The sequence below is a fragment of the Colias eurytheme genome, chromosome 13 (genome assembly GCF_061535395.1).
Source record: "Colias eurytheme isolate Ceu_HAF_F1 chromosome 13, ilColEury1 Martin Lab GWU primary, whole genome shotgun sequence".
Lineage (NCBI taxonomy): Eukaryota > Metazoa > Arthropoda > Insecta > Lepidoptera > Pieridae > Colias > Colias eurytheme.
This window is the reverse complement of record NC_142992.1, coordinates 2,906,643-2,921,046: the sequence shown is the minus strand read 5'-3', so window position 1 is coordinate 2,921,046 and position 14,404 is coordinate 2,906,643. Positions and strand designations below refer to the sequence as shown.

The 14,404-nt window shown below is 31.7% G+C and overlaps 2 protein-coding genes and 1 long non-coding RNA gene across 4 annotated transcripts in view; 1 reads left to right on the top strand and 2 right to left on the bottom strand.

Annotated features, from left to right (window-relative positions):
* The window catches only part of LOC149903248 (uncharacterized), a 309,864-nt gene that overhangs the window by 62,332 nt on the left and 233,128 nt on the right, over window positions 1–14,404 (top strand). The window lies entirely within an intron of this gene.
* On the bottom strand, window positions 944–9,129 carry LOC149903262 (sodium channel protein Nach-like). The gene is made up of 10 exons (XM_090108545.1): window positions 8,903–9,129; window positions 8,437–8,631; window positions 7,829–8,116; window positions 7,470–7,554; window positions 7,316–7,401; window positions 6,281–6,480; window positions 5,934–5,955; window positions 2,812–2,961; window positions 2,323–2,426; window positions 944–1,897 (listed from the first exon to the last, which is right to left on the bottom strand). The coding sequence occupies exons 1-10, from the start codon at window positions 9,010–9,012 to the stop codon at window positions 1,668–1,670; spliced, it is 1,470 nt and encodes a 489-aa protein (XP_089964671.1). The 5' UTR covers window positions 9,013–9,129; the 3' UTR covers window positions 944–1,667.
* LOC149903261 (uncharacterized) lies at window positions 9,283–12,886 on the bottom strand. Of its 2 annotated transcripts, none has more exons than XM_090108544.1 (3): window positions 12,751–12,886; window positions 10,270–10,470; window positions 9,283–9,933 (listed from the first exon to the last, which is right to left on the bottom strand). In XM_090108544.1, exons 2-3 carry the CDS (start codon window positions 10,462–10,464, stop codon window positions 9,742–9,744), a joined length of 387 nt encoding a protein of 128 aa, XP_089964670.1. In that variant the 5' UTR covers window positions 10,465–10,470; window positions 12,751–12,886; the 3' UTR covers window positions 9,283–9,741. The 2 variants fall into 2 exon arrangements, with proteins under 2 accessions (XP_089964670.1, XP_089964669.1); XM_090108543.1 differs by having other exon boundaries at window positions 12,691–12,846.

Genomic DNA, 14,404 nt, shown 5'->3' with positions numbered 1-14,404 from the left:
AATTATTTCGATGTTAGATAGCCCATATACATATATGCTATAGTCTATATATCATCACGCTAAGACTAACAAGAACGGAGCAATGCGAGTGAAACCGCAGGACACAGCTAGTTAATTTATAAAGCCATTCATAATTTCAGTTGGAAGCCCTCCGTCGCATGCAGCAGATACCTCAATGGCACTGCATGAGGTACCGCCGCTTCCACCCCCACGGCCACTGCAGCAGGTGGTGGCTTACCAGGCGCACATGATTTGTTCTTACCGGTTCTTAGCCTAATACTTAATGCTTGTGTAAATGCTATAGGAAGTTTTATGATTTTCATATTCATTTGAAAGATGGACTTTGATTAATTGAGATTTTTTAGATTTAAAGAAAAAGGAAATGGTTGCAATATATTGGCTCTTGTTGAATTTCATGTGTTAGGACTTTATTAAGATTTAAAATGTAGTTTATGGAATAGAAGATTGTATGTAGTTAAATATTTTGTTATCTTAAGGAGAAATGTTGTTAATTTTATCTTGCCCTTTAAAACTTAATTAATTGTACTTTAAGAGATACTTAATATAAAACCGATAGGTAAATATTATTCAGATAAAACATGTTATTATTCTATTACATAAGACACGAATTATGTAATAGTGTGAATAGTTTTACATTTAGATTTGTTTGAAAATTTTAAATGATAACTAGGTAACTAGGTAAATCTATTTAAAATGTTATTAAGTATATTCGAATTTTCGTTGTTCTAAAACTTAGATATGAATTTTATAATAAAACAATTTTATTGACTATATGTGTAGTGTGTACTTTATTTCCAAGCATCAAACAAAAATACACGACCATTGTCAAAATTATTAAAACAGTGCATCCAAATTTTAATGAGAGCTAAATTGTGAAATGCTTAAGATTCTTAATTAAGTATTTAATTGATAAACCTTTCGAAATAACGTGAGAGAAAGTTATCTTATTACTCAATATTATATTTATATCTCATGTAAAGAGATGCGGGTTAATTGCTATAATTTGGCCATAATAGCCACTTAAAAATTCCATAGTGAAGGAGTTAATTACATAATAGATACCTGGTACACAAACAGTAACAAAACCTGGATTATTCAGTATGCAGTATTAAATGAAGTGATTGTGCGACAAATTGATCATGCTCACAGAAAAAAAAATCACATGTAAGTCGGGAAATATGTATGTATCGTGTTTCTGAACACTAAATCTCTTAAAAAGCGGAAGATCCATACAGAATTACGAACATAAGTTCCATTAAACAATAATAAGGCAATGTTACACGGTGTTGCATCAACTCTAACTGTACGTATCCTGTCGGGAACTAGGTCTCTTCTAGAGTTTACTGGTCATAGTACAGTGCATTAAACCTGCTGATAATGACTCGTGACTTCATAATCATCGCTAAATGTGCTGAGATCGGATGTGTGACGCATGGAGTGTGATAGGTCAAGTTGTGTAGAACTCTACAATGCAGATATAACTGCACGCAAAAGCCGTTCCCAATATATGGCTTTGTGTTGACTTATTCATGTTTTCACACACACATACATGCATCACATGTTTATCACATGATTGCCACTTCTCCAAGAGTCAATAGTTCCATGCGAGGATAGATTATTGTGTTATTCAGTTTATCCTTGGAATTTTATTCTTCCAAAGGTATAATGACAGACGGATTTTTATTCCTTGCAAAAAGCTTTTTTAATTTATGTTTCTTTTTCGCGTTTGTGCCGTCGTTAAGAAGAACAATATTGTTACGATTGCGTTTCTTTAAATAAATGTTGTCAAATAATCTAACGGTGAAGAAGAAAATCAATTCCACGAAGCTTAGTAGACTTGCACCCACGAATAATCCAGCTGTGCCTCCGACGGACACTGAAATAATACCAATTTAATAATGAAAAAAAAGAAGATTCAAATCAAGAAAAAGAGCTAATACTAATGAAGATTAGCTATTTAATTGAGGCAACAAAAAATCTTATTTCTTATTACCTACTAATTATATTGTAATTTATAAAAAAAGAATATTTTTATTCTTTGTATAATCAAAAGTCTTTATTTTTACCTAAAGGGTCATATCGTATGATTGAAAAAAATAACAAAAAATTCATAATATTATGTCGAAGATAATAATTATGTACTATCTCTAAACGAACACGTCTTATCCGTCTTTTTAGTTGAAGATTTTGTAATTGCACTTGTGCAAGCTTGGATTCCAACATTATAACATTAGATATAAAATAGTGCCAAGGTCTTTATTTTATTTTTAATTATCAAAAGTAAGTAATGAACTCAATTACCAACTAAATCAAGACGGCTTCTAACGACATTCCTCTTGAATCTTTCGGTCGGTAAATACGCTAATATCAGCTCTACGTAAGCTTTCTTCTTTTTAGACCGCCCACTATGAACAAAATGTATTATCAATTCACATCATATGAAAAGACTTATTGTGCACAAGTAATACAAAACTACAAATAAAATAAGCAGATTATATGATTGTTGTATCATTAGAGCAGCATTTTTTTATAGACAATCTGGTGGTCCAATAGATGTAGTGAAAATCAGTGTGAAAATATCAAAACAGGATGCAATAAAGAATGTATTTTCACGAGACTAATGCTTAAGCTAAAGACGCGGGTTCGAATACCAACTCATGACCAAACTTTTTCTATTCTTGAAAAAAAAATTGCATTTATAAAAACATACTATGAATGTAATAAAATTAAATCTAACATTTTTACATGATTTCTTATCATGCTTACAATCTCAATTATTTATTTGCGTACCCTTTAGCTCTTACAACATCTTTTATAACAGTGATCTCTGTTTCATCACAAGAAGGCAGACAGTCGCACGCCAAGCCGGGTCGTTTGTTCCATGGTGGCTTGAGAGTGGTCAAGTCGCTCGCGTGATTGTGCAGGCATGATATACCAGAGATATTCAAACTCAAACTCAAACTCAAACATTCATTTATTCAATTAGACTACTATTTAGTAGCACTTTCGAATCGTCATTACATAGTATTTTAACATTTACCACCGATTCGGAAAGCAGTATCTATGGAGAAGAATCGGCAAGAAACTCCATAGTTGCTCTTTTAAATAATGTCAATAAATTTACATAATATGTAACTTATATCTACCTAACTACATAATATGCCAAAGAACTGTCCTGTGGTTTTTACGCGACAACCCTCCATGGGTCTTTATCGTCCATATATTCCTGAATACTGTAGTACGCTCTCTGAACTAGTACATTTTTTATGTAAGTTTTAAATTTAGTACTACTAAACTCTTTAATATTATGAGGAATTCTATTGTATAAGCGTATACCTTGACCCATAAATGAATTTTTAACTTTAGCTAATCGGAAAAATGGCATTTCAATTCTATTCTTGTTCCTTGTGCCATAATCGTGTCTATCTCCTACTCTTGTGTGTAAGTCAGAGCTTTTGTGTACATGCAAAATATTGTTAAATATATACTGTGATGGTACAGTAAGGATACCAGTATTCTTAAAATGATCTCTTAGTGAGTCCCGAGCACGTAAATTATATATAGAGCGAATGGCTCTTTTCTGTAAGATAAATATAGTTTCTATATCTGCAGCCCTGCCCCACAGTAGAATTCCATAGGACATAATGCTATGAAAGTAGCTGAAATAAACCAATCTGGCCGTATCTTCATCGGTGAGATGCCTTATTTTTCGGACTGCATATGCAGCAGAACTGAGCTTACCTGCAGCGGTGTTGACATGGGCTCCCCACTGTAGTTTCTCGTCCAATGTTAACCCTAGAAATACAGTAGACTCAGTAGGATGCAATACCTCCCCGTTCAAGGTAATATCTCTGTTCAACTTTTTTACATTAGGAAGTAAAAATTCAACACAAGTGGTTTTTTTGGCATTTAATAATAAATTATTGGCAGTAAACCATTCAGATATGTGTAAAAGAGCACTGTTCACTTCGTCAACATTTGGGTCATGCCTATCCACATTAAAAATTAATGAGGTATCATCTGCAAACAGAACTATTTCACACCTATCCTGCAAATAATAGGGAAGATCATTGATATATACCAAGAACAAGAAGGGACCTAAAATTGACCCCTGTGGAACACCAATGTTAATTGACGCACCGCTAGAACGTTCCCCATTAACAACTACAGTCTGTATCCTATCATGCAGGTATGACGCTATGAGGTTCTGGGCTTTTCCTTTAATTCCATAGTGATTAAGTTTACGTAACAAAGTACAATGTTCAACGCAGTCAAATGCCTTGGAGAGGTCACAAAATATCCCTAGAGCATTTTTTGAGTTTTCCCATGCCTTATATATATGTGTTAGAAGTGCAACTCCAGCATCTGTGGTTGAGCGCCCCTTTGTGAAACCAAACTGTTTGGTGTGCAGTAAATTATTATTTGCAAAATGACTACTCAATTGGTTTAATATTAACTTCTCGAATACCTTACTTAATGTTGGTAAAATAGAGATAGGTCTATAATTGTTACAGTCTTCTTGATCGCCCTTCTTAAATAAAGGTATAACTTTACTAAGCTTTAGTAAATTAGGAAATGTACCATAGTCACAACACTTATTAAATATGGAAGCTAAATTTTTCGCAATATTTTCTATTATATTATTAACTAAATTTACGGACATTCCCCAAAGATCACAAGTATTTTTAAGATTAAGCGTCTTAAAGGCAGTAACAATATCATTAGCAGTTACGTGTCGTAATTCAAATAATGTACTGCACTCCGCAACATGGTCCCTCAAAAAGGTCTCTGCAAGTGCTGAAGACGAATTTAAACTATTAGTAATAGTAGCAGGGACACTACTGAAGAATTCTTCAAAAGCAAGCGCAACATCAGCACTTTTGTCAATAACCCTGTCATTATTTACAAGTTTTATGGTATTACTTGATTTGCTTTTACCCATTTCACCATTAATAATTGACCAAACTGTTTTAACTTTATTATCAGAGTCGCGTATTTTTTCTTTGATATACAAACGCTTTGCAGTGAAACAAACTTTTTTAAAAATTTTTGAGTAATTTCTAACATAACTAAGAAAAGATGGGTCTTTATTATATTGCTTCATACCATATAATTCATAAAGAATGTTCCTGCACCTATGTATACTAGCTGTCGCCCATTTACTAAATGGTAAATCCTTGGTAATATTTAAAGATTTAACTTTAAATATTTTTTCAAATTCTTTATGTACTAAATTAAAAAGATTTTTAAACATTTCACAAGGACTATTAGGATAGGATTGATCATTTAGTACGGGCAGGTTTTTATTAATATTATTCCTAAATTTATTAATGCCTTTTTTAGTTATAGGCCTAACATTAATCCTTTTAAATGTAGGTATGCAATCCCATTCAAAAACTACTTTCTGGCCACAGTGATCCGAAGTCAATGTATTGAGAATATTTTTCTCTAAACAGATGCAGTCACAGTATATATTATCAATACAAGTTGCAGAAGTAGGTGTAATTCGTGTGGGTTCGTTAAAAAGTTTATATAGATTAAATGACTGAAACAAATTAACAATTCGTGTAGCCGTTTGTGTTTGTAAAAGTAAATCAATATTAAAATCACCACATACTATAACTTTTTTTTTACTCCTGCTTAGACGCTTTAATATTTCTTCCATGACTGTCTCAAACATATTATAGTCACTGGAAGGGGGTCTATAAACGCAAACAATAATATAACGCTCCAGCTCCACACAGGACAGTTCAATGGTCCGTTCTACAGAAAGACTAACAATGTCAGTTCGTTCTTTACATTTTACACTATCATGTACAAAAATAACAGAACCTCCGTGAATAGCCTGTGTCCTAAAGTATATACTTTTTAATTTGTAATTTTCAATATTTACTAAGCTATTTACTAAGCTACTATTGCAGCGTTTTGAATCCTCTGAAATTAGTGTACTATAAAGAATCAGTAGCATTGAATAGAAATGCGAATTGTGATTACAAATTAAATTTATTTACCGTTTTAATAGCTATTTCTAATTTCGTAGATGTCACATCAAAGATATAATATGTATAAAATATTATTATGCCACCTTAAGGTCGCTCTGCAAAAGCCTTTACAATTGAGACTACCTTTATACCTTTACCTTTCAAAGATTACCCAGTCAGATAGCCTTACATTTCTATATCTTATAAATAGTAATTAGTGACTCTATGAGTAATATACCTAATATGTACCAATTATCAAAATACGTATAGCAGCCTACCAGCTCCAATCATAAAATGATCATTGCATCCACATATCTCCACTTGCCGTTTCTTTCTGCACAGCACGGTGCATGTGCTATATGAGTAGTGTGGGTAGAGACCACCCTGGTTATCGTCGTTGAAGCGGCAGGCTCTCTGTTCACGTGTAGTCTGTACTACTAGAGGGTCGTTTTCTATATTTCTTACTGTTAAGTGACGTCTGGAAGAGAATCATTAAAAGAGCTAGAGGTGGGTGTTGATAGAGTAATGATGGAAAGGATCCTACTAGCTATAAAATACATTTCTTTTGTGATAAGTCGGTGTAGGAAAAATACCCTAGGTGTTTGTTAAAGGGATAGTGTGGATAAAAAAGGTTAATTATGAAAATTAATAAGCAACTTTTTAATTTCACAAATTAGAAATGTAAAAAAAAGCTCTTGTAGGTACTTAGTTGTGCGAAAACCTAATAAAATTTCAAAGCCGAACAAAATTTATCTACTGATTAAACTTACAGTTATTTAATTGTTATTGCACGCCTCATAAGCGAAGCGTTGAGGTGGGTACTACTGTCACTTCGCGCAAAACATCTGATTTTTCAAACTTAAAATGTCTTTATGTATCATACATTGCACTTGTAAGATAATACATACACACACATATTAAGAAAAAACACTATTTTTAACGTTCATGATATTTTTGATGTCATTTTTGTTATTTAAACTAGTTAAAAAACAGTTTAAAAAAGTTCTGTCTTGGACGTCCGTGTGTCTGTATGTGCGGATCCTTTTTCTTGTTAACACGATAGCGACCGAAATACTTTACTAATCGAGTCTTTTTTTTTCTCTTACGCTTGAGTATGCTCAGGAATAGAACCCTTTCATTTTTCAGGGTCTGATTCGATGTGGTTTAATTGTTATTAAATAAACAAAAATAATAATTAATAAATATTTATTAAAAAAAATTATGAGGCGTGCACTTTTGGATTTTCCAAATTATTTTTATTTTATAAGTACATAATATAATATGTAGGATATTCAAAATAAAATAAGACTTACTGATAATTTTTCCCTGACGCTAATTTTAATGTTGATGAAGTGAGTGTGGTTACAGTTGGTACTTCATCTTCTCCAAGTGTATATAACTTTAATAATGGAAATCAATTTTATTATTCCAATAACATATTAAATTTAAAGTATATGAAATATTTACCATAGCATGTTTCAGTAATAATTCAAAGCTTAGAACTCCTTGTTTATGCTGTTTATTACTAACCATAGGATATATTTTAGGATTTCTGAAAAGTAGTACATATCATATTGACAAACACTTTTAAGCTATAATATTTTGTATTAATTTATTAATGAGGTGCTCTTATCAATTTTAAAGTAGAGCGAAACGCAATAAAATTTAATTCGCAGCTATTTAATGATTACGGAAAATTTTTATTACATATATAGAAAGATGGTCGTTACGCGTCAACTTTTCAATCAAATTATTTTATCAAAAGTGCAGCTTTTACTGTAATTTTATTTATTTAAAGTTATATATAACTCCACTCTTAAACTTACTCCACTTGAATAGAGTTGATCGTATAACACATTCCGATATCCGTTTGCAAGGGAAGAAAGTACTCGCAACAATCAAATGCGTTTCCATTATATGAACAATTCTGTAATAATTGGGAGCATGGACTTCTAACGAGATCTGCGTAATATGAATAGTTAGATGTTGGACATTGGGAATCTGGGTTCTTGGTAGCGTAACATACATCAACCAGCCTGTAGGCAAAACCACGGAAGTACGCTATGTCGCGTAGTGCGTCTTCCAGGTCTATTAAATGGTCTGGTGTCCAGATTCTGGAAGATGAAGAGATGTACATGTACTAAACAAAATACCACATCTACTCATGTTCATTTAATGGGGAGTTATTAGAAAGTTTTCTAACTAAACTATTAACGGCGCACTTCATGACTTATAGCTGCTAGCATGCTTTCAATGGGGAAATTGAAAATTCGATATAACCAGGATTTTAGAAACGCTAGAACTGTCACTTTAATCTTTTATCAAATAAAAGCGGACATTTAGACTCTACATTTTACAATATATAGAACTTACTACGAACTCCTACTACGTTATAAAGGTTCTATAATATTGTGATTCGTAAGTATTTACTTACGTATCAGAAACGTTAAAGATCTTATCATCATTGTCTAGTTCACAGACCGCAACTGCTGGTAACTTAGTGTCCCAGTCTGTATACGTAGTTTCTACTCCGAAGCTTATGGGATTGTTGACGAAGGCATCCCACGCGGACCCAATGAGGAGAGCAGAACCGTACCATGACAGAATGACTAGCAAAACCCAGAACAACCTAGAATATTCATAATGTAATAATTTTTATTGTTATTTTATGCATGTGTGATTTTTTTGCGTCACTTGGAAAATTATAATTAATTGTTGAACGTTTTAAATCTTATTTTGCATACAGATAGATATTTTTATTAATTATCCTTTTCTACAGAACTAAGCAGATAAAGTGGCATTATTTGGCGCAGTGGAAAATGTTTATAGGCAAAATGAATTAAGTTAAAAGTTTCATTGACTAATTCTATGATGTATTATTGGATATAATATATACCTACCTTTCCACCCAATGCTTAGTTTCATCAGCAATTATATGAAATCCAGCGAAGGTACAAACCCTACAATATTCTTTAACATGATGCTTACATGATACAGACATTGTTAACATTAAACTGACAATTAATATAAATGCACACTATGATCTAATTTGTGAAGTTCACGCTACACTTATTGTGCAATTGCTTTTAATAATTAATAAGATAATTGCATTAGATACAATCATTACATTTTAACACGACCAAGGTTAAAAATGCGATTAAAGTGGTTATTACGATTTACGGTACTTTGATGTTGCAATTACAATTATTTGATCACGACCTTCATGTTTAATGTATCTACATGACTAATAAAATGTAATCTCATAATTAAAAAGCCAAACTTGTAGAATACGAATTTATTTATGTATGTACAAATCTAAAAGTACTTAAATCTAGATCACAACTCATTTAACAAACATAATAAAAATACACACATTAGTTGTAACTATATGTACAATAATCAATATACAATCAACAAAATACAATAAACATCAATCCTTCTAGACATGCAAACAATATGGCTCTAAGTAAAGCAGAAATACTTTTATAATATAACACAAAAATACATTGGCATTGCACTTTTTATTCGACGGAATAAGTTCATATACTTATAGGAGACTTGGATGTGTACAGAAAAAAAAAAGAAAGAGGGCATTGCACCCATAGCTGCTGTTTCATATATGTATTTTCAAACGGAACACTTTGGAATTGAGGAGAATATAGGATGAGAAAGGAAAGGAACACTGGTCTCCATTTTACGAATATATTTACATAATGAAATTATAGGATCTTAATTCCCTTCACTTTAAATATTGTAATAAATCTGGGTTCAGTACAAAAGGAGAATCATTACTGGGAGGGTAATAATGAGCGTGATTGTGTTTATTTGAGGGATACTGGTTGATGTAATTCCTCCTTCCGATGAAGCCCGCGTGCGTCAAGATTTTGTAGATTTCCGTTCTCGATACAGTGTCCGCTTCTCTTTCGAAAACCTGAAACAATACATAAGGCTGTTAAAAAAATAAGGTTATTGTAACAAAGTTTACATAACACATCGCGTCGTATGCCTTACATTTATATCTGTGATCTTTATACCTATCTATGATACTGTAATAATAAAAATCCTCATTAGTTATATAATAATATGTACATATTATATTATGTAAAATAGAATTCCCCAATTTTTTGAAGACGACACTTTTATGTGGGTCGATATGTTTTGATTGTTTCATACAGTTGTGTTTTGAGTAACTTTACGGACATTTTGAATCTTAAAATCAATACATTAATCTTTAACTGGTTTGTATTACGGGAAGGGAAAGGATTACCGCTTTCTCTCCATTATGCAACAGACTGGTCAAAGGCAGAACTTCTTGGAGATTTCGGTTCCATAACGCTGGGCTTCTGAGGTGGAAGGGTAGCTGGTCTTCAGCGTGACGCACTGCGACCACCGCGGGGTGCGGGGGAGGTATGCCATTGGCCAGATATGTACTGGTCAGCAGGAGCACGATGGATTTGATCATTGTTGTCTGGGGAGAAAGGATGTCTTTATATTAATTTTTAAACATACAAAGTATCGGAAGTTCTATGATTTTCAGATATCATATACTTTAAGTAGTAAGTACCTATCTATTTTCTCATATATTAACTGTTGATTTAACAAATAATAACGACATTACCGTAAAGGGATTTTTTCGTATGACTAAAATACAACCAGCTTTTGCTCAAATTAATTTTCACGAGGCTTTCAAATATGAATTATTTTATAACTCTATATGTACCCATTTAACTAATATACGAGTAAGAGCTTTTTAATCTTAGATACCATAATATCTATACTAATATAATAAAGCTCAAGAATTTGTTTTGTTGAAAGCGCTTATCTCAGAAACTACGGGTCCGATTTGAAAAATCGAGAGTCCATTTATCGTGTTATTTTTTTTTCATTGTGTAAAAATATTTAATTATATCAATTTTGTTTCGTACATTTTACGTATTGGTTGTGAAAAAATAAATCAGACAAAAACTGTAATACCGCTAATATTTTTAACTAAGATTAATTATCTGACCTGGCTCTAGATTTACATATGAATTAGGTAGTTGATTAATTATTTTACATAATAAGTGGACATCGAGGAAATAATAATTTCGTCGGATAATATATTTGATTGATTTATTGAAGTTGAAATATGCGTGCGCGTATTTTTTTTACTAATCGTTAAATCGTCATGTCTCTATACATATAGCATACATATAGCATACACTAGCTTTCCGCCCGCGGCTTCGCCCACGCTTTCAATGCGAAAAACCCGCGTAGTTCCCGTTCCCGTAGGTTTTCCGGGATAAAACCTATCCTATGTGTTAATACAAATTACACTCTATATGTGTGCTAAATTTAATTATATCCGTTATAATCAGTAATATTTGCGTGAAAGAGTTGTTACATATATACATAAACATACACATACATCACAAACTTTCGCGTTTATATAATAATAATAAGGGTCATTACTTGTTATTAAACTTTTATCAAAATCGGTTAAGTAATTGCCTGAGGGACTAACGAGCAAGAAACATTCATTTTTATATTATGTACATGTTCTAGGTAATTCTAGTTACCTGCAAAGTACAAATGCAACGTCCTTATTGCACAATCGATTGCAGGTTCCATGTTAAAAGCATGGTTTGTGAACAATACGCCAAGGTTAAACTTATAAACGTTATACTTTCAAATGTTCCAAACATTGGTTAATGTTCTAGAATCTTCCACGTGAGAAAACAACATCACTTTGCGAAAGACCATCACATGACCGCATAAAATCTTCACATAAAAACAACGAGGCCAATGTACTATGAAAATTACGTTTGATTTATATTTTTGTTACTCAAATATTTTCATATTAATTATAATAAATTTCATTGCTTCTTTTCATTTAAAAATTGAAGCAGTCTGGTATTCATCGTTTAATTAATAAAGATATTCCGAAAACGTTAAACCTACCACAGATAAACGTAAACATAATGTACCTATCTATATTCTATACAATAAAGTGTCTCCTTTAAAAACTGATTAGAAAGAAGTGCATTTTAAAGCCAATTAAATAGTCAAAACCGCATAAGACTCAAACGTCTATGTACAATAAAAAAAACATAACATGAATTTTTTCGTAACGGTTCATTTGACGTGTTATTGAATGGACCATAGACAGCTTAATTGATAGTTTTTACGAATGTTCAAATAACGGTAATGATTGTGTATACCGATATTGAAGTAGCTTTATCTATTATGTATTAAGTGGGCGAATTAAGCTTCAAAATATCGTAACATGTTACCTAACTTGAATGTTAATAAAAAAACAACGCGTGCGCGTGCCTACAAAATTGTTTTTTTAGGACAGGACAGATGTTTTTAATTTGATGGAAAAATAAAATTAAGAAATAGTTGCTATAATATTACTGAGTTTATCTATAACTGTATATGTTTTTACTAAAACTGCTTGCTTTTGCTATCTATTTAAAAAAAAAAAGAAAGAAAGAAGAACTAAAAACCACGATTTTATAAGACAAACTAACAATAGAGTCTAAAGGAGTTACATATAAATATAGGTATACAGGTGAAGCTAAGCTAGTAAAAAATTGTAAAAAAAACACTTAAATTTTTTAAACCATTTTTCACTCAAGAATCATTTACTTAAAGTTAAGCTTGAGTAAACAAAAAAAGCAAAGGTAAATAAAACAACACCACAAGCCATTTATACCCACGCTGTACAACACTAATCACTTCATAAAAAACACAACACAACACTAACCTTTTATTCACTTCACTAAACGTACACTTTACACCACAATAAATTAATTGTAACAAAGGCTAACGTTGGCATGCCTTTATCAGGTGCGCTGAGTAAATGCGACCCGAACCAAGTGAGAGGCTGTACCCACCACCTATCATCCTTCAAATTCCACCAGAACCATTATTGTGTGTTCATTATTACAGCATCTTTTAATATGCTATATAGTATATACATAGCTATATTGTATATCTAGGTGTTTTGTGATTGACTAGTAAAAACAATCGAATTCGTATTTTTAACGACAAAACAATACTTCGATTAGACATTTTAAACCTCCGTTTTTTCTTTTTTATACATTGTCAGTTTTGAAAAATTGTTTTTAATAATATATTGACACAAACATATTGAAATGTTTATAAGTAATTAATTTAAAAATATAGGCACGTTATTGATGAGCAATCATAAATCAAGTGCAAACTAACCTTAGATTTTGATGTCTATATTTAAATAGAAATTAAGTTTTCGCTAGATTATCTTGTTGTTATCACATCGTATCACATTTCGTTACATAATTAATAACCAGTCTATCATTCTATATTAAAGAATTTTCCGTTTAAACTTTTGTTTAAATTATGACCCTACTTCCAATTAAGACTAGTAAAAACAACTTTTTAAATATAATTAGTGTCATAGTTTAAACCACTATCTATTCGCATTTTAATAAACAATAATAATTAAATTTCCATATTGGGACACGACGGAAAAATATTAATATTCATACAATTCATAAAACTAGATTAGTTTTAGTAAATCTCGCTCGTAATATTTCTACGCAATGAGCAAGATTTAACTTATAATTATCTATTTAGGATGTTTTGCATACAGTATATAATTATATAATATGTATTGTAGTATATTTATAGCTATAATAGTATAATAAATATGTTAATCCGATACCTTTGTTTTTCGTTTCTTGTCACGCCATGGCGCCAACCGGTATTACAAAACTCGATCTGCATTTTTATAGTGTCGCTATAGGCTATATGCAAAGTAATTTAATTATGTAATATTTAATGGAATAATAATTAATTATGGATAATTATGGCATTTCAATTCTATTAGGTTTACACGGTTTCTTATGTTTTAGAATTAGCATACTGCATAATTTCGATAAAGGCGGGATTTGGCTTACGCATTGCCATACCTTCCTAATACTTGGTACGTCTAATGTCACTCGTAGTAAGAAGGTATGATGATGAATAGGTAGGTAATAATTGTTCCAAAGAAAGTATCATAAGTGTTTCTTTTCAAATAATTAAACTAGTTTTGTTTCTTATTTACATAATTAAATGTAAGTTCACACGAGAAAACCATAAACCGTACCTATAACGTATCAATGTAATGTTGTCATATCCGAAGGGCAGGAAAAGGAAATAATAAAATGAATAAATGTAATTGAATTTCTAGATTTTTTCAAATTATGAAACATATTTTATGCTACCTGTTGCCAGCGGCTTCGTCCGCGTTGCCAATGGAAATATCCATGGGAATGAGATGGTCTCCGCGGCCTATATCGTCTCTAAAAGTCCTAACTCCTAACTATCTCCAGACACAAAAAACATAATTATTATAAATAACCCCGCTGCGAAGTGAGTGAGAAGTAGTAAGGTTA